This window comes from Ictidomys tridecemlineatus, chromosome 7 (assembly GCF_052094955.1).
Source record: "Ictidomys tridecemlineatus isolate mIctTri1 chromosome 7, mIctTri1.hap1, whole genome shotgun sequence".
NCBI classification, from domain to species: domain Eukaryota; kingdom Metazoa; phylum Chordata; class Mammalia; order Rodentia; family Sciuridae; genus Ictidomys; species Ictidomys tridecemlineatus.
In genome coordinates this window covers 166,397,186-166,424,305 of record NC_135483.1, presented here as the reverse complement: position 1 = coordinate 166,424,305, position 27,120 = coordinate 166,397,186, and the positions used below count along the sequence as shown (strand labels likewise).

General features: G+C 43.2%; 1 protein-coding gene and 1 pseudogene across 3 annotated transcripts; both read right to left on the bottom strand.

The window, feature by feature from the left end:
- Positions 1 to 180: 180 nt before the first annotated feature.
- Positions 181 to 7,490, bottom strand: LOC101967053 (large ribosomal subunit protein eL22 pseudogene; annotated as a pseudogene).
- On the bottom strand, positions 5,620 to 26,947 carry Fzd7 (frizzled class receptor 7). 3 transcript variants are annotated; one of them, XM_005338914.5, is made up of 3 exons: positions 24,355 to 26,946; positions 7,464 to 7,578; positions 5,620 to 6,065 (listed from the first exon to the last, which is right to left on the bottom strand). In XM_005338914.5, exons 1-2 carry the CDS (start codon positions 26,071 to 26,073, stop codon positions 7,501 to 7,503), a joined length of 1,797 nt encoding a protein of 598 aa, XP_005338971.3. In that variant the 5' UTR covers positions 26,074 to 26,946; the 3' UTR covers positions 5,620 to 6,065; positions 7,464 to 7,500. The 3 variants fall into 3 exon arrangements, with proteins under 3 accessions (XP_005338971.3, XP_040150649.1, XP_040150648.1); XM_040294715.2 differs by lacking the exons at positions 5,620 to 6,065; positions 7,464 to 7,578 and adding an exon at positions 17,097 to 17,410; XM_040294714.2 differs by lacking the exons at positions 5,620 to 6,065; positions 7,464 to 7,578 and adding an exon at positions 17,567 to 17,794 and having other exon boundaries at positions 24,355 to 26,947.
- Positions 26,948 to 27,120: the final 173 nt, after the last annotated feature.

Sequence of the window (27,120 nt, the reverse complement as noted above, 5' to 3'; positions counted from 1 at the left end):
TATAGGGTGTGGATTTAATAATTCTTAACAATTCCTTCCAACATCATTCAATGTCAAAAGTGAAATAAGTATTCCAACTTATGTTTTTCTCTTATAATTTAAAAACAAATTCAAAGCCTAGAGATCTGCCTTTTATTGACACTGCCATTTTCCCCACAGGAGAATCTCAGAACAAAATCATCTGTTTTGCTTTTAATGCATGAGGAACCCCATGCTGTGTTCCTCAATCTTCCTTGGAGGAAAGCACCAGATACAATTGTCACACTTTTAAAGATAAAATAGAGACTGAGTGATGCTTGCATTTTCACACCCTCAGCTATCTTCCTTAGTGCCTTCCTAGTAAGTAGCCTTCTCCTCCTTCTTTGGTCACTACTGTGAGACCTGAAATTTCTAAGCAGAAACAAAGAAAAATCTAATTACAAATACAGAGTGGCAGTGAAGCCCATTTACTATGATTTCCAATTTTCTGTTTGATCCATATTGCAGAGATACAACTGGTGCCCAAGTTTTATTCAAGAACTCATACAAAATATTCCAGATAAACAAGTTTGAATCCTCATCATTCTCCTCTTCTTCATTCTGCTTAATCTAGAAGTAATGTAATTCGTAACTCTCTCTGCCTTTAACAGCTACACCCACCAATCATGGAGATTATTCTTCAAATATTTTTTGGTGAAATATTTCAAATACTTTGTAGAAAAAGACACCTTGGATAGTTTCAGCAATCTCGCTTTTGCTCCTCTGGATTGGTCACAACCCCTTCACCAAGATTCCTGGCTTTTTGCTTCCCTGGATTCTCTCTTGGAGAAACCACTCAAAATTGGCAGCATCCATGATTTCATCTTCTGCAAGGTGGGTACAGTCAAGGGTGAACTTTGGAACCTGCTTCTTGTTTTTGACTCCCTTCACCACTAGCTTTTTACACAGGTGCCATGTCTACAGTAGAGGCAAAAAGCCCAACTTATTGTTTTTGTTGTTGTGGTTGTTCTTTTTAAATACAACATTTAGATACAACGTTGTTCTTTTTAGTAGAGTGTATTTTGACATATTATACATACATGGAGTATAACTTATTCTAATCAGGATCCCATTCTTGTGGTTGTACATGATGTGGAGTTTCACTGGTCATGTATTCATATATGAATACAGGAAAATTATGTCCAATTCATTCTATTGTTTTCCTATTCCCATCCCCCCTCCCCTGCCTCATTACCCTTTGTCTAATCCAGTGAATTTCTATTCTTTCCTCCCCACACCCTTATTGTGTGTTGGCATCCACATATCAGAGAAAACATTTGGCCTTTGGTTTTGGGGGAATTGGCTTATTTCATTTAGCATGATACTTTCCAGTTCCATTTATTTATGAGAAAATGCCATAATTTCATTTCTCTTTATGGCTGAGTGATATTCCATTGTGTATATATACCACAGTTTCTTTATGGATTCATCTGTTGAAGGGCAACTGGGTTGGTTCCATAGCTTAGGTATTGTAAATTGAGCTGCTATAAACATTGATGTGGCTATGTCACTGTAGTATGCTGATTTTAAGTCCTTTGGGTATATACTCAGGAGTGGGATAACCGGATCAAATGGTAGGTCCATTCCAAATTTTCTGAGGAATCTCCATACTGCTTTCCACAGTGGTTGTACCAGTTTGCAGTCCCACTAGCAGTTTATGAGTATACCTTTTCCCCCACATCCTCACCAACATTTATTGTCCCTTGTATTCTTGAAAAATGACATTCTGACTGGAGTGAGATGGAATCTCAGTATAGTTTTATTTTATTTTATTTATTTTTTAAAGAGGATTACTTTTTTTTTGAGTGTTTTAATATTTATTTTTCAGTTTTCGGTGAACACAACATCTTTGTTTGTATGTGGTGCTGAGGATTGAACCCGGGCCGCACGCATGCCAGGCGAGCACGCTACCGCTTGAGTCACATCCCCAGCCCTCAGTATAGTTTTAATTTGCACTTCTCTTGTTGCTAGAAATGTTGAACTTTTTTTTTATATATTTGCTGACCATTCATATTTCTTCTTCTGTAAAGTGCCTGTTCAGTCCCTTTACCCATTTATTGATTGAGTTATTTAATGTTTTTGTGTTAAGTTTTTTGAGTTCTTTATATGTCCTAGAGATTAATGCTCTATCTGAGGTGCAGGTGGCAGATTTTTTCCCATTCTGTACACTCTCTCTTCACATTCTTGGTTGATTCTTTGCTGTGAAGAAGCTTTTTAGTTTGATTCCATCCCATTTATTGATTCTTGACTTTACTTCTTGTGCTTTAGGAGTTGAGGAAGTTAGTTCCTAAGCCTACATGGTAAAGAGTTGAGCCTACATTTTTTCTAGTAAGTGCAAGGTCTTTGGTCTGATGTCTAGGTCTTTGATCCACTTTGAGTTTCGTGCTCAAACCATGCTGTTTTTGTTACTATAGCTCTGTAATATAATTTAAGTTCTGGTATTGTGATGTCTCTTGCTTCACTTTTGTCACTAAGGATTGCTTTGGCTATTCTGGGCCTCTTATTTTTCCAAAAGAATCTCATGACTACTTTTTCTATTTTTTAAAATATTTATTTTTTTAGTTGTAGTTGGACACAATACCTTTATTTTATTTATTTATTTTTACGTGGTTCTGAGGATTGAACCCAGGCCCTCGAATGTGCTAGGGGAGCCTCTACTGCTGAGCCACAACCCCAGCCCTGCTTTTTTTATTTCTATGAAGAATGTCATTGGAATTTTAATAGGAATTGCATTAAGTCTGAATAGCGCTTTTACTAGTATTGCATTTTGACAATATTAATTCTGCCTGTCCAAGAACATGAGAGATCTTTCTATCTTCTAAGGTCTTCTTCAATTTCTTTCTTTAGTGTTCTGTAGTTTGCATCTTAGAGATATTTCACCTTTTTTGTTAGATTGAGTCCCAAGTCTTTTTTTTTTTTTTTTAGGCTATTGTGAATGGGGTAGTTTTCCTAATTTCTCTCAGCTTACTATTATATTAACCCTAGTTCCTCAAATCCAAGATGCCATGTAATTTAAGTACACTACTCATTTAATGGGAAAAATCCACAACAGTAAACATGAGTGATAAAAATATATTTATCTATATATTCTTTGTTAGCACTTCATTCAGTGTTTGAGAATAAAACCCTTCAATTTCAGTGTATGGATTCTTGGAGTCTTTTATGACCATTGGCAGTGGTGCATAGCATCATGGGAATTCTCTGCTTTCATCCCCTGGGTTAGTGATCTGGAAGTCCTTATCAAATGTTGGTTAGGTAGTCTAATGATCAGTCATATATTGGAATACCAGGATTTTATTTGTATTTCCTGTTTGGTTAAACTCAGTTTTATTCTTCCCTTAGATTTCGTTTCTAGAAGATAAAGGGCTTCTTTTGAAAGCTACTTGGTTCCTAAGGGTGACTTTGCAATAAATGAGTGGAACACACCAAACTCCCTTAACTTTAAAAATTCTATTTCTTCTGAGATATCTGTTGGTTTTTGTTTGTGTAATTATGGTGCCCCATTGTGTAGACTGGCAATCTTCTTGTGTCCTTTGAAGTGGTTGGTTGTTGTTTTACTAGAAGACATGAAAGTATGGTTATACCTTCAGCTATAAACATTTGCTTCACTTATTGCTCAGTTCTTCCATGGGGTACACAATAACAACTCTGTCTCAACTAACTCTACCTCCAGCAGAACAAATGAGTCTGAGAATAAGATGGCAGAGCATGTGAACTTCAAGTGGATGTTGAAAACATACTTCCTGAATGGGGCCATGTGAAGGGAAGAGGCAGTCCATATAACTACAAAAAAGCACCTCTCAACTCTCCAAATGCAAGGAGCATAAGTGACTGAAGGCCCTAGATGCTGTGCTCTGAAATCACATGTGTGCTGAGGCCTAGCTTCCTACAGGCTGCTCCTAGTCAATGACTCAGTATAACAGAGGCATGCTTGGTCCTGGGAGTCTTCTGATGGGTGACTTTGTCTCAGGGGCTCTAAATGGTTTTGTGGATCTTCCTTAGAACTGCCCAGCAGTCTAGACACTTCCATCTAACCTTTTTTTCTCTCTCCTTCATATGAATAAACCTGTTCCTTGTCTGATGGTTCTCTTGGTTCCTTCCCTGTTTTCTCTCAAAGGTGTTTTCTCCAATAAATTTCATGCACACTTAATCTTGTCTTAAGTATTTGCTTATTATAAGATACAGTCCTTATGGTGAACCAGGTAGGTATCCCTGGAACATTCCCAATCTAGTGTTTCATTTGCTTTATAATTTACCAATGCCTTCCCAAACACCACTATTTTTAGAAGTTGATACCATAGGACATTCCAGGGTAAAAAACATTTTAAATAGTGAGAAATACACATAGGGAATTCCCACTGAGAAAAGGAAGCAGGCCAGGGGAACAATTAGAAAAACATCCTAATTTTTCCTTATTATTTTAATTATTTCTAAAAAGCTTTTTTTTTAAAAAAAAACCATTAAAAAAAAGAAAGGAAGCATTCATGGCAGAAATTCAGTGCCAACTAGATTGAACAAAAAGGGTTAGCTTGAGTTATATCTCAGGAACAGCAGAATCAGGGACCTAAGAGGCATTAGGAAGCTACTGCAGCTTCTCATGTCTCAGGTCCATAAGACAGCCAATATTAGAACCTGGACATAAACCTGGACATAACATCCTACAGCCCAGAGACCTAAAGAAAGGTTAACTTCTTTTCAATTCTAGTCTTAATTCCCAAGAGAAAGCTCACCTCGGCCCAGCTTGGGTTAGCTGCTCACCCTGACATGAATCAAATATGGACAAGGGAATTGGTTAGAGGAAGAGACCATGATATTGGTCCATGTTACACCAACATGAAGGGCTCATGGCCATTGTGTGCATTTTGTATGGGGGAGAATGGAGGTGAGTCACTGAGAGGACAACATTACATTTATACTACATAGAATATGTTTTGCAATGCCACATCTTCTCAGCAGTGCACAAACTCCCATCCTCATTCCTCTGATAGTCTCTCAGGAGGAGATTGGAAGGGGATGAACTCCGGTTAGGGCATGCAGCTCTTGGGTTTGATCTATGTCGATTTTCAGAGTTTCAGTGAGAAGCTTCAGCTCTATTAAGGTCTGCAACCTCAAAATTACTAAGTGTCCTCTTCCACCTGCCCCAAATTATCAGAGTTGCTGGGCTATACTTTCAGGTGTCTGTTATTTCTCTGACCAGAAGAAATCTACATGGCACAGGTAAAAGAACATCAATTTTAGAGTAGGAAACCTGGATTCTTCTCTTGCTTATATCTTCAATGTAGCTATGTGCCACTTAGTCTCTCTGCACTGAAATTTCAACTCTTACTGTAGATTAGAAAAGTGAAGGTCACTTCCAACTCAAGGATCCTATGATTCAATGCACTGCCACTCTGTAAAGAATCTATAGGGCATTTCTTTGTGATTTAGTGCTGCCTTCTCACTTAAAACCCGCCCCCCACCACCTTTTCTTCCTAATAAGAATGTGTTAAGGGTTATGAAGCCAGATTTAAATTTAGGTAGTCAGTGTAGTTAGGTAAATCGGGTCTAATATGGAGTAAGATCTAAAATGGAGGCCATGTTGAGAATGAATTCCCGGAAAAGTTGAGCAACTCTTGGAATGTTAATGAACAGCCCCAGCAGATTTGAAGATAGCTCATCCCAAAGAAGTGTTAATGAACAGCAAACTTGAAGATGCTGACTCGGAAGTGTCCAGATTACTTCTCTGGCCCACCTGTGTCCCAACCCTTCAGGCCTTCCCACCTATATTCCATCACCGAAAACTATAAAATGGAGAGACAACCGCACTTCCATGGATTCCATCTCTTGGGTCCCCTTCTTCCTCCGGGAGAAGTCTTTTCTGCTGTCCTTTAATAAACTTCTAATTTTCCACTCTGACCTTGCTTCGGTCAGAGTGCTTCTCTGGTGTTATTCTTCAACACTGGGCAAGCAAGGACTCGTCACCCGTCAATAGCGGTAACAGTTGGAGGTGTAGTTCAGTGGTAGAATGCTACCTAGCATGCACCAGGCCTTGGGTTCCAACCCCATCCCTGCAAAACAAAAAGAAAAAAAAAAACCAAAAAGTCAAACATGTATTGAACAACTGGTATGTGCCAGGCACGGTACTACAATTTGAATGGGAGATACAAACGAGACCCAGCCCTCCCAGCAGACATATGAACTAAAGGTAACTAAAGTACTACATGATGACGCTTGATTACAGACAAGGATATTTCTAGGAGTGAGTTCTTCACTTCACAAATCATGAGTTTTTTTTTCTATAATTTTATATTGGCATTTCTGTAGGAAGCAGCATCTTCCAGTTCTCCTTGAAAGGATATGTTGAATAAATTAGTACTGGTTGTTATAGACATTCTGTCAAGAAAAACCAAAACAAACAACAACAATAACAACAATCAAAAAATGGTTTTTGGAGCTAGTGCTTCTAACAAATAGTTTTTGAACATGTAGTTATGTACTAGCCTCCACATGAGGAGCTTAGATGGGATGAGAGACAATGAAAAAGTATCAAAAAATATACAATTACAAGTTGCCATACATTCCAAAAAACAATGGAATTTGGAACTTAGAAGGTGAATAATGGAGGTGGAGTGGTTAAGACACAAAGAGAAGGAGCCTGCAGGGCTAATGGCAGGGAGTGAGTGGGAATAGCATTCCCAGGCAGAGGTGAGAGTGCTTGGTGCATCTATCCCTGACAGATGCCAGCATGGGAGGGGGACAGTAGACAAGAAGGAGGGTGGTGAGAGATGAGGCCTGGGTACATATTAGCTCATTTTTCTTTACTGTAATGAAATACTGAGGCTAGGTACCTTGTAAAGAAAAGAGATTTTTTTTTTCCTTTAGCTTGCAGTTTTAAAGACAGAAAGTCCCAATAGCATGGTGCTGAATCTGGCAAGGACCTTGTGGCAGATGGCATCACAATGGCAGGAGCATGTGTGAGCGGGACAGATCACATGGCAAGACAGGAAGCCAGAGAGCAACTGGGGAGGAGCCAGGCTTGCCCTTTTATAACAGCCTATCTTAAGAACTCACTAGGGTCCCCAGTCCCAGGAAAACTACTCCAGGAACCTAATGACTCTTAATAGGACACCTATTAAAGGTCCTAGCGCCTCTAACATTACCACACTGGAGACCAGGCTTCTAACACATGAAACTCTATGGAAAAACCACACCCAAACCATAGCAAGGTGACCTCTGGAGAGGCAGCATCAGGGGTTTGTGATGGAAGACCACGGGAGGTTTGAAGCTGCAGAGTGACTTGATGGAATCTGTGCTTTATAAAGGTGGTGCAGACCACTGATTGTGTCCCATCTTCTCCTGATGGAAATAGGGCCCTCTCCTATACCCATGTGTGTGTGTGTGGGGGGGTGTTTTCTGGAGGATGTTTGGCAGGAAGAGAGCAAGGGGAGGAGGGGAAAACTCCTCACCTGTCCTGACTCAGCCTGATTCAGCATGTCCTTTGCCTCAAGTAAGCATGTGGGCAGGGTGGAGAAATGAGGATGTCTTCCATTGTGGCGGCTCTGGCCAAAGGCCCTCCGTTTTCTAGGAAGATAAAAACAAAATAGGGAGGAAAAGAAAAGGAAACTGGGATATAAATGCTTGATCCCTCTTAAAGAGAAGTGTAGGAAATAGAGAACTGGTCAGAGAACAACACATCATATGACCTCATGTGCAGGACAACTGGCTGCCACTGCTGTCCCCACCTGACCAATCCATGGGGACAGCAGACAGCATGCAGCCAGGTACTCTGGAACAGCTGAGGACAGACTTGGATTGTGGAGTTAGACAGAGTTAGGCTCAAATACTGGCTAAATTTTGACATATGATCCTACACTGGTTATTTAATATCTTTGAACCTCATTTTCCTATTTGTAAAATTGAAATAACACCATCAAACTTGCCAATTCGTCCTGAGGATTAACACAGGTAATATGTGCCACAGATGTGCTGAACAAATGGTAGATGTCATGATTATATATAGAGAGAGGTGGTCATCTGTTAGGCCTTCAGGATCAAACCAGACTTTGAAATCCCTACTTCCTCTTTCAGGACCCCTAGTCTCTACCTTTCTTCTCACCTAAAATTCCCTTTAAAAAAAAATATGTCAATTTACCAGAGCTTAGAATAGTGAGGGACTTCAAAACACACCTTTGCTTTCAAGTGAGTTATGGATTATTTTTATTTTGCACCTTATTAAATTCCTGTGGAGTGTACTCATGTTCAGCGGGCAACTGGCAACGCTGCTTTGGGGAGTTTGGGAGCATTGGGAGGAAAAATATCTAGCGCTCTCCTCTTCCCTTCCTTTGCAGCTCTGCTTGGGCAGACTTAGTATCAGAATGTTAATTCCTCAGTCATCACTGTGGGCTCTGGAGCCACAGCCTCTGGTGCTTTTAGTGCTTTGGACATAGGGAAGGTAGGATTTGGGAAATGCCTTCCAGTGTCTTGGTGGGCCAACTCAATGCCAGGCCCCTGGCACAGCTGCAGTGACTGCTGCCTGGGGAAGCTACTTTTGTTGGTACAAACTCAAACCCCAACGGCAGGCTGACTTGGGTTGCAATGGAAAGTAGATTCCAAAGCTGCCCCTGGAATGTGAACTTTTCCTGGAAACTTTCCACGCTGCCTCTTAGAGAACAGCAGGCATCAACGTATTCACACCAGGAGTCAATTAAAGAAACCCAAATTATTGCCATTCCAATAAACAGTGATCTTTCTTCCTTTTCAAATAAACTTGTTAGGATGGCCTAAAAGCCAGTTTTAATTATACGATCAGATAGAATAAATCTGATTAGAAGCTTTTTGTCTACTTTAATTAATTTTCTCCTGCAATCAGAGCTATTTTTAGTAAATGTTAAATATGTATTTGAATAACTTCAATGTACATATTTTTTCAAAACCTGCTGGGGTTCTCTTTCATTCATCCTTACTCCATTTTGAAAAGGCATGCTCCAAGAACATATCATTCAGAGGGACTTATTTAAGAGAATAGCCCAACTTTGTAATTTAGCCTGTGATAAAAATACAAGTATCTGGGTATGAACCCATAGATTGCACACCATAGGTCAGGGTGGGGGGATCAGTCAAGGTGATTCTGTGTAATTGTTACATGCTAGATCCAGTGGACAGAGAAGGAAAGAGGGTAATGTGGCAAGGATATTAGCAGTTAGATCATGGTGGTGCCTTTGAACTTGTCTGAAATAGGACCTTAGAGGTGCAACACTCTTACCAATCTTTCTCCTCTCACTTCTCCCCTTTTCACACATTGAAGGCAATTTCCTCCACTCCTCCTTACCCCCATGCATCTCTGCTTACCCACAATATGGAAATCTGCTATCCAAATAGTTTCAAAGGTAATCTTACGGGTAATAGAAAGTACATTGTTCATTCACTTAGCACAGTACCTGGTTCTTAATGGCTACTCAACATATGCTTTATGGAAGAAAGGAAGGAAGGAAGAAAGGGAGAGAAGATTCTCATATTCTATATGGTCAGGATTCAAAAATTTCTATGAAAGTTCATCCTTCTGGTTGAAAAGTATTACCAGTGAAATTTGGTGAAACTGGTTTGACCAAACAGCACTGGATAGTGTCATGTGTCAGAGATTCTCGATGTGCATGAGGAGTGGATAATTATAGACAAATTCTTTTTCCTTTGTAGTGGGATTCTTAAGTGTCTGGGTTAAGATTCTATTCCATCTTCACGTTGATGAGAATTATTGCTGATATTTTAGTTTCCTCTCAAGCTCACTATGTCCTTGTCAATTCTGATGATAGAAAAAAATAGCTATCATGAGATTTTTCAAAAATAATTTCCCATAGAATTCAAACAATTACTTTTGTTGTTGTTGTTGTTTTTGCCTTGTTTTGAGAAGGGTGGGTCAAAATATTAGTTTGAAATCTTTCAGTTTGGCTGCAATATACTGGTTGCAGAAATTACCTTTTTGTAAGTTCTGAAACCAATGTCCCTAAGACTGGTGTCATGTTTTTCTCCTCTTTTCAAATTAGCCTCGAATAGCAGAAAGAAACGGGAAATCCTATGTAGTCAGTTCCAAAAGAGTAATAAGGAATCACAACCACAAAACAGGAAATAAGATTTATTTTCCTGTTCATACAGTTGAATTTACGTTGAAGTTACACACAGTAAAGGAAGAATTCCCTGAAGATTAGGGTATACAATATGTATGCACAAAGAGATTGGGGACTGACTGTTAGCAAAGGGGGCCTTTCATCCAATGTAGTCAAATGATCTGTTTGCACTGCTCTGGTGGAGGTGATAGGAGTCTCCAACACCAGCCTGCAGGAGACCTCCCACACGGAGCCTCAGACAAAGAACCCAATTTGGCCAAACAGTGATAAGAAAGAGGACTCACCACTGAGGCTGGGTCATTGCTGGAGTTTGATAATGTCTAATAATATCTGGTGTTTACATAGGAGCCCTTTCCTGGGGGCAAAGTGCATTACCACCATTATCTCATTAACCTGTCCTCTGACCCTAAAAGCATCACATTGGACTGGGGCTGCCAGTGAGGAGCAGAGAAAGAACAAAATAATTAAGTGGCAAAGCTGGATTTGGAAGTTGGGTTTCTGTTTCTAGGCCAGGTTGCTCTCTTGAGGTCTTTCACTCAGGGGCACATGGAGCCTGTTCTAAGTCTGGTTGGTTCATCATGGCCTCCCATTTAAAGGAGAAACAATTCTGCCGTTTTCAGTGTGTCCAGAGGCAAGGCGAAAAACCCTAAATGTTCTACCTCTGTCTTCTAATTCAGGAGTTCTTAGTGTTGGCAGTGGGTTCTGAGGGGTGGGAGGTAGAAGAAATTGTCTACAAACTGTGTGTATATGACTAGGCTTTCATTTTTTTTCTCCTGGGGACTGAGTCCACAGTTTCCATCAGATTCTCTAAAGGATCTATGATGCCTTACAAGAACCTCTGGGTTCTTGTTTTCTTCTCTTCAGCACTGGTGAGGTATTGTAGTCAGTCTACAGCAAACTCACGGCTTCCCTGAAGCATTTAGAGTTTCAAATACAGATTCCACTTTAGTCTATTTAGAAGGTCATGGGGTAGGAGGAATTGATTTGGATAGGTAATCTATAACTGATATTTTAAAGAGTGCTAATATTTTATTTGGCTCCAAATAATTTCCCATAGGTGATATATTCACGTTTTCTTTTATTCATTTATCTGTCAGTCATTCAGAGAATGTGTTACTTTCCTCGGGTTGCTATAACAAATGACCACAAAGAGAGTGGCTTAAACAATGAACATTTATGGTCTAATAGTTCTGGACACTGGAAGTCTGAAATTAAGGTGTCAGCAGGACCAGCTGTTTTGAAAAGCTCTGGGGTCGGGGGGACTTACTTTACCTTCTCCTAGATTCTAGTGGTTGCTGGCAATCCTGGGTGTTCTTTGCTTTGAAACAGATACATGGCTCCAATCTTTATTCTGTCACCATCACATGACATCTTCTTTGTGTTTCTTTGCTTGTTTTATGGATAATATTGATATTGAATTAATGGTCCCCTGTATTTCAAATTATTATTATCCAAATAAGGTCACATTCTGAGGTTCCAGAAAGGATTTGAATTTTGGAGGAACATTATTCACCCCAGAACACTGAGAATATACTATGTTCTAGATATTGTGTTGGGCACTTGAAATCAAATATAAGAAAAATCACTGCTCTCCAAGTACTAATGGTACTTAATGACCTTGTTTGAATTTTTTTTTTTTGTCAAGTAGTGTCTCTTTCTTTAGTTGTCTTAGTAGTGTCTCTTTCTTTAGTTGTCTTAGGGTGATACAGGAATATTAGAGGTTCAGGTCTTAACTCTGATTTCTTACTGGACTCATGTTCCTGCCCATTTCTGGAGGGAGCAAGAAAGCTGGGGTATATCCATCAAAGGTGTATATTTCAAAAATCGTAATAGCTACAAATTCTCCCCTTCCTCAAAAAATGAATTCGTGTGGCTTACATGAGTATATAGGCATCTGTAACAGATCAACCTTACCAGAGTGCTCACTGTATGGCAGGAAGGGTGGGAGATGAGACCAGGAGCCAGGCAGAGATCACGGCGGATCTTGTGGACCATATTTAAGGTTTTAAAATATGGAGACATTGTCAAAGTTGCAATTGGGATTGTTCCCTCTGGCACAGGTCAGGACAAACTGGAGGAGGAAACAAAATGAGGCGGGGGGGGGCATTTAGGGGTCATTATATTGATCTAAGCAAGAGGTGCAGGTGCAAGAGATGTAGGTGGTAGGGAGGAACTAGAATTCAAGTGGATTTGCTGATTGAGGGAGAGGACACAGTCAAGGATAAATTGCAGTTTCCCACAGAGTAAACTAGCATCAGCTGCTGGGTCTCAAGCCATTCACTTTGTCTAGGCAGTCCATGGTGCCTTTTAAACATCAAAACCTGCATGGCTGCAGGAGACAGCTGTGAGCCAGCCAGTCCTGACAACTTGAGGATCAGGGCCACCTTTTCCCTTGAAACTTGCCATTCCCCTGAGGCCAGTGCCCTAGAAGGAACTCCAATGCTAACTGCACCCGATGCCTGCTGCCCTTATTCTTCCCACAGTGCTGATCAGAAGGCATCTCAGCATCCTGTTTTCTTACCCAGGGTGTCCCTGGAGGAAAGGGGACATCTCATGCTTGTGGGGTAGAGAAGGCTAGTTTGCTATGGAACATTCTTGTGTCCCTTGGCCATCTTAGCACCATGAACTCAACAACGAAGCCAAATATATTTCCTCAAACTTTGAGAGTCATGAATGCATTTCCCGCCCCCCCAAGTAATTCCCAAACTCCTTAGGGAATTTGTCATTACCTTTCAACTCCCACACCTTCGAGGGAGAGTTTGGAGCCTGAACACAGGGGGAGCACTGGGGGGCACATGCAGTGAGTCATCTGGACCTGGATGCTGACCTTCTGGAGTCACTTTCCCCGGGCGGGGAGCTTACTTGGCTCCTCAACAGCCCTGCTATGTAAGAACATAACGAGATGAACTAAATCCAAACTCACTTCAGCCCCACCAGTGGCCATAATCCTACTGCGACACTCTGTCACATGGGGTGAGGTCATTAGACATGGGTCATGGAAAAGCAGGGTCTAATTCCTTGCTAACAAGTAAAACATGACATGGAATAAAGGTATTTGAAGCATAAAAGAAGCTAACCACAGTTTTAGTGGTATTTCAAAGAAACAGGCAATTCTAAGGATAGCAACAATTTAGTAGTCAGGGTTGGGTGGGGGGAAAGTAGGACGAGGGATGCCGTGCACTTCAGAAATCAAAAGATCTTTAAAATGAAATGGTGGCATGGTAGCGCAGGCCTGTAATCCCAATGTCTCAGGGGGCTGAGGCAGGAGAATCGCAAGTTCAACGCCAGCCTCAGCAAAAGTGAGGTGTTAAGCAACTCAGTGAAACCCTGTCTCTAAATGAAATATGAAAATAGATGGAGATGTGGCTCAGTGGTTAAGCAACTCTACTTTCAATCCTGGTACCAAAAAACAAAAAGGTGGGGTGGTGGTGGGGAATGGGGCAAGTGATTATCTCAGAGGATTGTTGAGATAATCAAATGAGTTAAGATCTATAGGGTGCTTAGGGGTTACCACCTATGTGCCAGGTGCCTCAAACCCCTCAACAACTATTACCACTTATAATATGGGGAATGAGAGTAATAACAATCAGTTGGCCAAAGACAACTGAGTAAATGTGTAAGTGACTCAGGAACAGGGCTGTGTTGAGAATCTTCTGTTTGCTTTTTTTCTCTCCTTCCTGAGTTTTCTTTGATCTTTCCTTTCCTTTCTCCTCCTCCTCCTCCTTTTATTTTTCTTTTTCCTTTTTAAACATATTCTATCTTTGTTTTATTTTTCTTGGTTAAGAGTGACAGGTAAGAAAGATCTCCAGGTTAAAAGAGGTATCCCTAAGGAAAATGAAACTATCTCTATTCTAACATTTCTTGAAGTCCTAGCCTGTGCAAAAGGCTACATACCTGAGCTAAATTCTTTCATTTTTATAAAATCAAATAGTCAGTACTAACAATGCTAGATACAATAATGTTTATTTGTACACAGGCAGTAACTCTCTTGAAGGTTGGAACTAGGTGATGATTTCTAGTCACATGCAGAGTTTTTCAGATCTGATGTTTGGACTAGCAGAAATCATGCTTTATAATTTAAAATAATGAAAGGCATTTGAAGTAGCCTTCTGATTGGACAGCAGAGATTGCATTTACATTTTTCTTAGTGCCACTTCAGCTGCTCAGACATTCAGTAATCTTGAGAAACAAACACAGAGAAGTTATAAATATATAATAGAGATGGTTTGCACAGAAAAAGGACTTGGTGATCTGAAGTAAACATTTTGTACGACTTGTGGACCAAAAACCACTTGGTGAATGGAGGAATTGTACGTTGCCTTCCTCTCATTAGAGACGAACTAACTGAATTTCCTGGCTGTTTTGTTTAACTCTTACTGCAAAATAGATTCCCACCTTCAATGAAGTAAGAATTTGTTTTTGTAGAGGGAGCTCCCTTACGCAGACTTTGGATAAAAAACTCAAAGTTTTTAATTTTTAGCTTCCCTTTTTGTTAGTCACTTGTGCTGACAGTAAAATGAAACTTCTTTGTGACTTGAGAGGCTGGTTTGGTTTGAAACATTTGTTTGTATTTTCTGAGGCTCTTCTGACTTTATCAAGCCATTTGGCTTTTGAAGAATGCTGTAGGAACTGGCAAATGCACACCATGCTGGAAGCCAGGAGAGCTGGTGGCTGATTAATATGGCATTGACTTTCCCAAGGAAACTGAACTATTTACTAACTTTTGTAAGTGCAAATAGTGATGAAAATGGCAACAAGTTATCCTTTCAATGGATTCTTCTCTGCTAAAAGTTAAACAATGTCAGAGTGGTAAAGGTGAGTAAAGATGCGAAAGGACATTCATTTGAAATCCACGTCAACCTTCATAGAATGAAACCCAGAGGGTAACAATAAAAAATGCAGTTGTAACTATGGTGTTTCAATGTGGGTGGGGGTGGGTGGGGAATAAGCAAGCCTTCTAATCACAGACAAAATTAAAAAGATCGTACCTTAACATTTGGATTTTCCTTCCTTTAGTCTGCCCACCTTTAGGTCAACCAAGTCCAACTTGAACTACACCCCCAGAACACTTTTATTTTAAATACTAGGTGTGTACCCCACCAGCAGCCACAACTTTTTGTTTCTTTTATGCCATGACTTTGAATTACAGTGAGAATCTAGAATTTCTAAGCATCTAGAGTTCACCAAGACCCTGGATAAACTATAAAATACATGCCAACTCCTCATTACATCTAACCACTATCAGTTTTTAATTGGCAGATTAGACTGGGCATGGTGGTGCATGCCTATAATCCCAGTGCCTCAGGAGGCTAAGGCAGGAGCTTTGTGAGTTCAAGACCAGCCTCAGCAACTTAGCAAGAACCTCAGAGACTTAAAGAGTCCCTGTCTCAAAATAAATAGTAAACAAACAAACAAACAAAACAAAACAAAAAAAAACTGGTGATGGAACTCAGTAGTATAGTGCCCCTGGATTCAAACCCAGTAACAAGAACAACAATGAAAAACAATGAGCAGATTAGTAGAACAGTTGTGCTGGTCAGAGCCTTTTGAGTTTTCATTTATGGGCTTGTGCCACAAAGTCTCTTATGACTGGACCATTCTTCTGTTGGAAACCTAGATTTCATTCTGCCAAACGTGGATGCAGGAGAGAGAAGTGCTGTGTTCTAGGGGTGCAAGATGCTGTTTCAGCATCAGGAAAAAGGGCAGCGTTCTACTTTGTTATTTGTTATTGATGAAAGGAAATTATTTCAATGTGTTTTTATTATTTTATTATGTATTATCCTCAAATTATTGTTAAGGATAACAACAATAAAAACAAATTGTGTTGCCTTCTGAATTCATGCCTCCTGGAGGAATTCATGGTTCCCTGAAATTGTTTTCACTTGTTTCCCCAAAATGACTTCCTGTTGAAGAGCCCTCCAATGGCAGGCAGACCTCAAACAATGCTTGTTCTCCCTCCTTTGGGCCCAGGTTTCTGTGCCTCAGTTGTCCTTTCTATAATGAAAGAGTTTTAAGGTACACAGTTTGCACAGCTTTCTTGGGCTCATGTCCACCTCTAATGCTCAGAATGATTCCAGAAGTTCATATTGAGAACCTGTAAAGTGAGAATAATGATAATTTCTCTCTCATCATGTTGTATGGATGAAAGGCGTTAATATCAGTACTTAACACAGAACTGACACAAGAGTCAGCACTTATTAAATGACAACTACCCATATTATTTCATTCTGATAAAATTGATATGTGTGACAATAATAATGTGAACATTTTTTTTTGTCATTTCCACATAGGCCTTCAAGAAGGGGGTTTCCGTTGTGCTAGAGTTTGTTTTCCTCATGTTCCCACTCACTGACTCACCACCAGTCGGGAGATAGCCTGCCCTGGTCAGCAAGAAGCCTGAACTTTCCCACTGAGCCCCTGTCCCACCCTTCGGAGCACATACTCTCCTTCAGGGCTGAAAGAGGCAGGAGCCTGTGGCTATGGAGAGTCCTCTCAGGAACTCTGAACCAAGTCCTGAAGGGTTGGCAGGAATGTCTGCCAAGCATCTCCCCAAGTTTATTCTTTCTACTGGGCCCTCAAACCCCAATGTAAAAACTTATGCAGGCAACAATGGGGAGCCTTCAGCCTTCAGATTTTAAATAGCATTTACGAGCCTCCTGCTTCTCCCTAAGAATAAAATAAATAGTTCTTGGGAATTAGCACTGAAAATCCCCTTTCTAATTTTTTTTCTGTGCTGATGTAAATTATTTTCCTGCCTTTTGAATGGTTTGGGATTAAATGAAAAAGAATAGAAAACGGAAAGACAATAAGACCTCAGTAAACATCTGTGGCCTGGTCATCAGAAGAACAGACTAGATCCAAGCTTACCTTGTAGGGCTGAGTTTCATGCTTCAAATGGAGGACAACTATCCCTACCTCCTTGGGTTGTAAAAAAATAAGTGAGACAATTACATATTAATAACAGTGATGCTATATGAATGATGAGGATGATTGTTGGTATTTATTGATCACTTGTTAGATGCCAAATACTATGGTTAGAGCTTTGTGTGGTATCTCACCCAGTACACCATATTGCATCCAGGGCTTAGCATATGATCAATGCTCAAAAAATGTCAGCAATTATAAAGATACTGATCATCATTATGAATAAAGTCAAAAGCCAGTGTGTACTGCCCTTTGCAATGCATTTGTTCCATTGCGTTTCTTTTTGTAACAGTGGTCCAATCCTCTGTCACTCTGCAGCTCCTCTTAGGTCTTCTTCCAGCCACACCACCTCTTTAAATACCATTTCTCTGGAAAGAAGATGACCAGATTCAGTATTTGGGAGACCTGGTGGTTCCTTCACCATCTGGGATTACTTGTGACAATAAATGAGTTGCTTTTTAGCCCCTCAACTCTAGTTTCTCCATCTTTGGAATATAATCAAGATACTTTTACCCATTTGTTAGTATTCTGGGCCCTGGGGAGAAAGTGTTTTTTAAACAGAGAGCATGGTGTTTTCCAGCCACTCTGCCCTATCTGCCTCTGAGGAAAGGAGGGTGCATTATTCCTCTGAGGAAAGGAGGGTGCATATAACCCACTCTGGCTGAGACACAGGATAACAAGTCCCAGCAGCCATTGTGCAAAACACAGGGCCAGCATAGCACGTGACGCGTGGTAGGTCCTCCAGAAACCATCTGTTGGAGCGGAAGGGAATTCATGATTTTAGCTCAGGGTCTTGTTCTCTACATCTGCTGCAAAAAGCAATTCAGGGACCAGCTGCCACCCATCCCTCCTTCCAGCTCCTCCAGACCTGGAAACAGGAACTAAATGTTATATGCCATTTGTTTGCCTTTAGAAATTAAAAACACAAACACACACACACACACACACACAAACACACACATAATTGGTGCTAAGTTACATATCACATGCTTCCATTATTGGCACTTAATTTCCACTCCCTGTCTGACCATACTTTCCTCAACATACTTTTCTCTTTGATTAAATGGTACCCTAGAATCTGCAAGGCCACTCCTAAGTTGGGGGATCTAATTTTCCAATTGTGGGTGGTTGGATTAGGTAAAGTCATTTTCACAGCTTGTCTTTATTCATGGACTATGTGGAACTTTCTCTCTTCTCACCTCTTCCCTTTGTCACTGCCTCCTGAATGCCCTTTAGTCCTCCTGATATGCTTATCTCTCAAGACCACTTCTTGATTGAATCTGATGCCAGCAATGAGCAGCATAAAGAGGTTATAGGTGAGAGCATTAATGGAAGTATCTAACAAAAGAAGTGGACTTGAGCTACTGAAAGGGCCCTTATAAAGTGAAGCCAGATGCCCGGCCTAAGCACACTTGAACCCCTCACAATAGCTCCAGTTTTAGTTTGCTTGTTGGAAGTCTTTTGTTGAAAGAGGCTTCAGGGAACTAGAGAAGTGCTTAAGTTCTCGCCTGAGTATAACTGATCAGAATCAAAAACCTTTGTTCTGTCAATTGTATCAAAATTCCCAGCTACAGAAATTCCAAGATCAGAGAGACTATGGCTAAAGCAGGCTGTGACAAAAGTTGTGTTCATGCAGATAAGCCAAGAAGATCCCATGGAATCATTGGATTTTGAGGAAGATGAACTATCAGACTGTGGAATTGCTGGTAGAGAGGAGTGGGGAATGGCAGAGTAGCCAGATGAAGAAACTAGGTAGTCTCTAAATTTATCATTTGGCTTCAGTAGACAGGGATGCAATTGAGATCTCACTTTTTGAATTAGCCAGAATTAGAGTTCATTTTCCGCCAGAGTACACATTGGCTTGGTTAGTTGAAGGAGGGAAAATACAAGGGTTGGGGGTGGGGCTGGGGGACCAATCAGCCAGGGATTTGGAAATAACTGAATGATCCACAAATTAATGAGCCAGTTTAGCATTTCATACTGTGCTTGTGCTTGCAATCATAGGAGGATTTCACTCTGAATTAGGTCTAGAGTTACTCTGGGTGGACTTTGTCATTCTTCTGTCTGTTGGAGGAAGGCCTGGGTCTCAGAGGTCACCTTCACCAGCTGAGGACAGTGGAACTAGAACCAACCTAAAAGCACCACGTTATCTGGTTTCTTGGGAATGCATTCTTGCTGGATATTGCTCTCTATGAAATGGATGGTTCATTTCACCTTGTGTGGAAGGCCAGATGACAGATTAAAGAAAGTCAACTGGGTTCAGTGTGAGGACAGGAGATTCATTTCTTCTCCCTGTGTCACTACCCTGAGTCAGCTTCTTCATCTTTCAAATGAGGAATTACTTTCCATTTCAGGGTTGGAATAATTGTGAGGATAAAGTCAAATGATGAATGTGAAAGGTGCTTTTTAAAATGGCAAATACCACCAAGTCAGTATTCCAAATAGCATTTGTGTCTCTGTCCAGACCCTTCCCAGGTTCTGACGGTTATTGCTTATTTTTTTCTTTGGGAGTGCTCTCTTCCCTCTGAATTAGGACTAGAGTTACTCTGGGTGGACTTTGTCATTCTTCTGTCTGTTGTCTGTCCAGTAACTTCTGTTCTGAGGACCACTTGATCAGTTGCTTGTTGAACTCGAACACTTATAATAAATAAACTACCATTGTCAAACTTGCATTTTTTTCTACCACTGTGATACTAAAAGAGAAAATTCCGAAAGACTGTATCTTTAAAAACAAACAAAATAAAAACAAAAATAATCAAAGGGAATAGGGGCAGGCACTGTGTGTGTTTATCCAGAGTTAACATTTTAATGGTACTCTTTTAACTAGCTGACCTTTGTATGAAATGTGAGGAATACAGATTTAGATATAAGAAAAATCACATAATAAGCAGTAAGAGTTTAAGAACCAAATTTTAGGAAACCAGTTGGATGCACCAAAGGGGAAGTAAGAGCAAAATTGAACACACACCTATGAATTATTTATTTAAGTCCACATTGGAGTGTTTTGGGTCTCTTCTAGGATTTCCTGGAGCCTGCAGACTGTTATTCACTGTTCATATGCATATATAAAAATATACCATCTATAAATAGCCACCTGCCTTTTCAGTGAAATTAAAGATGGGACAGTCAGAAGAGATTTTCCCAGTATAATTTCAGGGCTCAAACCTACAGCTGTTACTCTACTATGTTTCTACTTAAAGAATTTCTAATATCGCTATTTTATACCTATTAGGTTCAAGACACTTTTTTAATGGTTAAGATGTTAACAGGAGAATTTTTTTTTTCTTGCCAAGATTTCTCACATACCTACTTAAAAAGATTAGGTGTGGTGTGTGATTGTTGTGCAGACTAGTTTTGTTTTAAAAACTGCAGAAAATTTTCACAAGTGTTTCTGCCCCTTATCTGGGGATTAACACCAAACTCCTGCCAGTGTTTTTCTTAAACTCTACACATGCCCTTTCACAAACACTCTCCCTCACATATTTTCTGCTAAAATGCACCTCCTTAAGAAAAACCCCTGAGCTGCTAAAATTCTTAAGTAAGAATCGAGGGCATAAGAAGGCATCACAATGTGAAAGGAATTAAAGCGAACACTTTTATCTTTGCTTACCAAAAGGCAGGTAGCAATTTATTCACATGGCGTCTTTGTTCCCTTACTAAAGACCAACATTCTTCAATCTTAGAAAGCCCTGAAAGACAAGGCAGTGCCCAGGAGAGGAAGGGGATGTGTTCTTAAGAGCAGTCACACAGCTATCCCCCAGAAGGGTCTAAGTGCCTTCAGCAGTTAATTTGCAAGAAAAAAACCCCATTGGGAGCCTTCCACCTTCTCTAAAAGCAAACATTCTTAACAGGCATATTAGCTGGGTGTGAAGAGAGGCATGCTTTAACCTAAAGGGTGTCATTTTATGAGCAAAAACTGGATAAACCTTAAGAGACTAGAAGTTGTTATTTTTCTCCTTCCTGAATGCCAAAATCTTCACAGGTTAGAATGACCTCACACCCATTGTGATGTGCAAAACCCAGGAGGCTCGTAAAAGAGAGGCTGCTTTGCACCGGGAGTGTCTATGTGAGGCTTCCTCCTCCTGGAGAGACTGTCACTGGTTTTCATTCCCTGAGTTTGTAAAACACACCAGGCATGTGTGTGAGCCCGTTAATTAAAACAAAAACAGAACTGTTTCTGTTATGCTTTAGAACTACAGAAACTTCCAGCCCAAGCGGGGTAAGAGAAACAGCAGCATCCAGTCTGCTGCAGGGTCTCCACAGCCACAGAAGGAATTGACTGTACTTTAAAAAGCCAGAAAATTGGCACCTGGATTAAAGAGAGGTGAGTGAAAAAAACATTCTTGGAAGGCTTGGAATTGGGGATACACCTTTGCCATCTCTCTCCTTGAGGGGCTGTTAAATATCAAAGTGCCTGGAGAGGAGGGCTTCTCGGTCTCATCTGATTCCAAAGTTAGCTTCTTCTAAGAGGAAAGAATAGCCTGGTGGCTTCTGAGGCCATTCCAGGGTCAGGCGCCGAGTCTATTCCTGCCCCAGCTGCTGAGTCATTGCCAGCCTAGGGAGCTGCCCGACCTCTGTTTCGGGTGTACCTAGAAGGTAGAGTGAAGCCTATAGCTAAGAGCTTTGTGGGAGGCCTCTGTTCTTATCTGAAAGCATCTACTGACTTTTCCTAACACTTGAACCCAAAGTATTTAAAAATAGTAACAATTTAGATAAGGTGCATTAGAATACAAAAACATCAATTGGCTAAAATAACAACAAACACTAAAAAAGTCACTGAATTCTTCCCAAGGAAACACTACCAGAAAAGTTTAAAATACCAAAAAACACCATCTAGTTCTCTCTCAAAGAGGACTTCATCTCTTAAGGGTAATAAACACAGACCAGCCAACACTTCCCTAAAGGAGATGCATGTTCTGTACCTTCAGTAGGTCCATCAAAGCTTCATGTGAAAAGGGTTAGAGGTGTATATGGTGGAGTGACATGGGAGACAGGAAGCAGGGACAAAGAAAAAAGAATAAAAAAGGACAGGAGGCATTCATTATATTCTGTATTTTAAAAGGTAGGGGGAAAAGACCTTAATAGTATACACCAGCCTCCTCTATGGGGGATACACTCATTGGTATCCCTCCCTACCTTCTTTCCATAGCACAAAGCTTTGTTCTTTGGTTTAATATCACAAAAATAGGAAATAAATATTCACTTTGTATTTAAAAAAATTTATTTGTGATCTGTACATGTGATAGTGGGGCTTCGTTGTAGACCTTTAAAGGCAAAACAAAACAAAACAAAAATTCAAAGTAAAAATGTATAAATACAATATATATTTTCTTACAAAAATGGGAGATTTACAAAATATACATACTGCACTTGTCTCTATTTTACAAATTTCACATGCACTTAAGAGATACGACACAAAAGATGCCAAAACCTGTGTAGTGGCAGTTCAAAGGTGAGACAGTTTTGAAGGTTTAAGAAACACAAGATCAACTTTAGATTTAATGTAAAAGCAGCTCCACTCATCTGAACATTACATATACAAAGTAACTTCCTGACAGTACCCTCTGATTGGCATTTAAAAACTGTTGGAGAAATAGAATAGTGTTGCAAGATTGGAGGATAATGTCAAAGGTGGAGTAAAGTTTAGCTTCCATGATCTTCTGCTCAGCTTTACACCATTATGCAAAAGAACCAGAGTTCTGTTACAGAAAAAAAAAGTACATGATTTAAGATTAATAAATTTAAGTCTTCCAGCACATTTCAAAGAACTCCAGAATCACTTTGAAGTTTACCTTCTTTTAATGACTTTCTTTAAAAATGGGGCCCATAGTTCAAACTTTCCTCTTCATTCACTATCATTTCTGCAGATCACCTCCTCACCCAACCTTTCAGAGTCAACATACACATGATGTTTTATAAACAGATTGCGGAACCAAGAAAAAAAAATAGGCAAAATAATTCTTTTACCCTTTTTAAGATTTAACTTTCCTTTATTATGAGGCTGAAGGCAGTATGTTTTTCCTTTTATCCTGAAGAATCCAAATTGGAAGGAGAAAGTAGAAAACCTAAATGTAGGTTTATAGGGAGGGGAAAAAAAAAGAGGGTGGGTAGATTTCCTTAAACATTTTAACACAGCCTGTTGGATCATGTGTTCTGAATTAAATGTGCTTAAAACAAATAACAAAACTCCTTGCATTTCCTTTATCCAAGTCAGAACCTCTGGCTGAATGGGACATGGACGCACTGAGCCCTTCACTTTTCCTTAAAAAGGAATGTTTATCTCAACCAAATTAACAATCAAAGAGAAGCTCAGCTTTGCACTGCTCTGCCTATAAAAGTTGCTGTCTTCCCAGTTATGCCTTTCCACAGGGAGACACTTTGGTTTCCTCTTTTGTCTCTTACAACAAAGACAAGGGGGAAAATGCATTCCTGTTTTGAAAAGCAACAAGTCATCACTTCTTTTCAGGGTATTAAACCAAATAAAACACCCTTCTTTTGGCCTCCTGCCTTCTCCAGAAAATGAAAAAGTAGCAGAAATACCTACTACTGGGTTCCTTGGCCTCATCTGGAAATGTTATCGTCATTTCTTTTGCATGCTCGCATTAGGATTCTAGCAGGCAGGCCTCCCAGGATTTCCAAATGCTTATTTTACAAGACTTGAAAGGAACAGGGGAGGAAAAACAGGCGGGAGGGGGCAGGGGAGGAAAGACTGTAATGTCTGACCCTGGAAATTAACCCATCTGGGCTCCAGTTTGGCCCCAGTGAAAAGAGATTATGGTTTGACCACATCTTGACAAGGACACCGCAGGGGTTCTCCCTCTTCCCAACAAAGCCGCTGCTGCCGACAGAGCTGTACCTTTCTCCCGGGCCCCACAGGAGTGAGGACAGGCCACTTGCCTTGCACAGGCGGATCGCTCACAGCCCCAGCTCAAACCCGGAGGCGGGAAGAACTCACAGCAGTCTCTGCTGGTCTCCCTCTTCTGGATGAGCCCAGGCGGGTCCATACCTTTCACGGTTAACATCATTCTTTACCTTTCTAATCATCACCATCACCATCACCATCATCATCTTGCAAGTCTTTGCCAGAATCTTTTCATCCAAACCGCCTTTACAATCAGGTCTCCTCTCCAAACCACCTCTCGTTCCAAATCTCTTCCCACTTCCAAATAACTTCTAGCTTCCGGGTCACTTTTCAGGGGAGGTGGACAAGTTATGGAAACACTCTCCCCACCCCCGCAGTTCTTTCCCTACCGCGCCTCACCCCCTCCCAGGGGTAGGTAGGCAAGGGTGGGGGAAGGGCCAGGGCTCATACCGCAGTCTCCCCTTTGCTGCTGTGGCTGAGTCTGTGGTAGAAGCGGCGCCACGACTGCAGGGTCTTGCCCGACCAGATCCAGAAGCCGGTGGTGATGCCCACGATCATGGTCATCAGATATTTGATCATGAAGACGGTGAAATCGGGGCTCATGGGCGGGAAGTGGCCTGGCGGGCAGGGCACAGCGTAGCTCTTGCACGTCTGCAGGAGCCAGGTGCGCTCCCAGTGCTCCCGGAAGGCCTGCTCATAGAAGTAGCAGGCCAGCACGATGGTGGCTGGCACGGTGTAGAGCACACTAAAGACGCCGATGCGCACCATGAGCTTCTCCAGCTTCTCTGTCTTGGTGCCGTCGTGCTTCATGATGGTGCGAATTCTAAAGAGAGACACGAAGCCCGCCAGCAGGAAGGACGTGCCGATGAAGAGGTAGACGAACAGAGGCGCCAGCACAAAGCCCCGAAGGGCGTCCACGCTTGACAGGCCCACGTAGCACACCCCGCTGAGCAGGTCCCCATCCACCTGGCCCATGGCCAGGATGGTGATGGTCTTGACCGCTGGCACAGCCCACGCGGCCAGATGGAAATACTGTGAGTTGGCCTCAATGGCCTCATGGCCCCACTTCATACCCGCCGCCAGGAACCAAGTGAGCGACAGAATGACCCACCAGATGGAGCTGGCCATGCCAAAGAAGTAGAGCACCATGAAGAGGATGGTGCAGCCCTCCTTCTTAGTGCCCTGCGCCACCGTGCGGTAGCCGTCGTCGGAGAAGCGCTCCACACACACGGCGCGATCCTCCAGGAGGAAGCCCGCCACGTGCGCGACGGCCACCATGAAGTAGCAGCCCGACAGGAAGATGATGGGCCGCTCTGGGTAGCTGAAGCGCCGCATGTCCACTAGGTAGGTGAGTACGGTGAAGAGCGTCGAGGCGCAGCACAGCACCGACCACACGCCCACCCAGAGGCGAGCAAAGCGCCTCTCCTCCTCCTTAAAGTACATAAGGCCATTAGCGCGGCCCGGCTCGCACGGGGCGCCGCAGTCGCGCTCACCCAGGAAGCGATAGCCCAGGTAGGGGGGCACCTTGAGCTGGCGGGGACACGAGAAGGGGAAGGCGGAGCGGCTTCTGCCATCTGCGGCCCCCGGGGGCGCCGCAGTGAAGGGCGGTTCCAGCAGGTAGGGCGCGGTAGGATAGGCTGTGGCACCACCGCCCGGGCCCCCGGAGCCGTCAGACGTGTTCTGACCCACGCAGATCTCGCCAGCACCGTGCACGGGGAAGTTCTCGCAACGCAGCCGCTCTGGCCACTGGAAGCCGAACTTGTTCATGAGCGCCTCGCAGCCTTGGCGGGCGCGCTCACACAAGGAGCGACACGGAGGGATAGCCTGATCCAGCACGGTGCACACTGGCGCGTACATGGAGCACAGGAAGAAGCGCAGCTCGGGAGAACATTGTACCTTCACCAGCGGGTAGAACTGGTGCACCTCGAGGCCCGCGTCCTCTTGGTTCGTGTGGCCCAGCAGGTTGGGCAGGATGGTCTGGTTGTAGGCGATGTCCGTGCACAGCGGGATGGAGATGGGCTGGCAGAAGCCGTGATCAGGCACCGAGATGCCCTTTTCGCCGTGGTATGGCTGCGCCCCGGTGCCCGCGGGCAGCGCGCCCAGCAGCGCCAGCACCAGGGCGCACAGGCCCAGGGGCAAGCGCGACGCTGTTGCGCCAGGCCCCCGCATCGCCGGCCGCGGGTGCAGCGGCGTTCTCAGCCGGAGGAGTGAGACCAGACGACTGGGAGAGGCTGAGATGCGGGGAGGCGCCGCCGCGCCCGGCGCATGAGAGTCCTCCCGGCGCCGGGGCCGGGCCGTGGGCGGCGCGGAGCCGAGGGCGCTGCCGCTGGGTGCCTGAGCCGCGGGGGCGAGGCCGCCAGCCGCGGGGGCGCCGCAGCCGCCTCTGCTTGGCACTCCGGAGGCCACCGGAGCCCCAAACTCGTCCGTCTGGGCCGGGGGCTCCGAGGGGGGCCGCCTTGCCCTCCCCGCTGAGACGTAACGGTGCGGCTTTCTTTGCGGCAAAGAGCAACAAGCGTCTCCGGTTACCCTTCAAAGTTTGCCCAAGTCTCTCGACCCCCAGCGCACAGCAAAGCGCACGTCCCCCACACCAAGTCCAGCCCCGCCAGGCAAGAGCCGGGCGCCGCCGCCTGCTCGCCCTGGTCGCCGCCTCGGCGGTACTGCTCCGCCTCCTCGCCTCGAGGCTCCGCTGGCCGCCGCCTCCTCCTGCGCCTCCTCCTCCACACCCCGCACCTTCTCCAGCCCCGAAAGCTCGGCCCCAAGTTTCACCCAAGAGGCTGGTTCTCGCTCTCAGTCTGAGAGGCTCCTAGGAGCCAAACAGCTTGGGTAGTTCGCTTTGGAAATCCAGTTACACCGTGTCTGAATCTTCAAGGCCCTTGGCGCCCACGGCCTGGATCCGGTCCCCCCAGCTCCGCGCCGCCCTGGCCCCCGAGTCCCGGCGCCCGCCGCCGCCGCCGCCCGCCCGTGGGGAGCGCGGAGTAACGCCTGGGAGCCGCGCTAGTGGCCAGAAGAAGCATCAGGCTCGCGGGGTTCCGGGCCGCCCCGCCTCCTCCCCTCCCCCCATTCACAAACCACTACAGGGGCGGGCCCCCGAGCCCCCGGGCGGCCCAATGACGGCCTTTGTTTTCTCTGTAGTCGCCTCCCGGTTGGGTGGAAGTCGGAAGGGGCGGGCAAGGGAACAGGGGAGGCGGTGTCTGCAGCGCTCTGGGCGGATTCCTG

What these genes read in the sequence shown, in the direction of transcription:
- Fzd7 (XM_040294714.2), bottom strand. Translation starts at nt 26,073, where the DNA reads ATGCGGGGGCCTGGCGCAACAGCGTCGCGCTTGCCCCTGGGCCTGTGC. An exon ending in GCAGCAAAGGGGAGACTGCG is followed by an intron (nt 17,795 to 24,354) that starts GTATGAGCCCTG and finishes CCGCTCCAACAG; the next exon opens with ATGGTTTCTGGAGGACCTAC.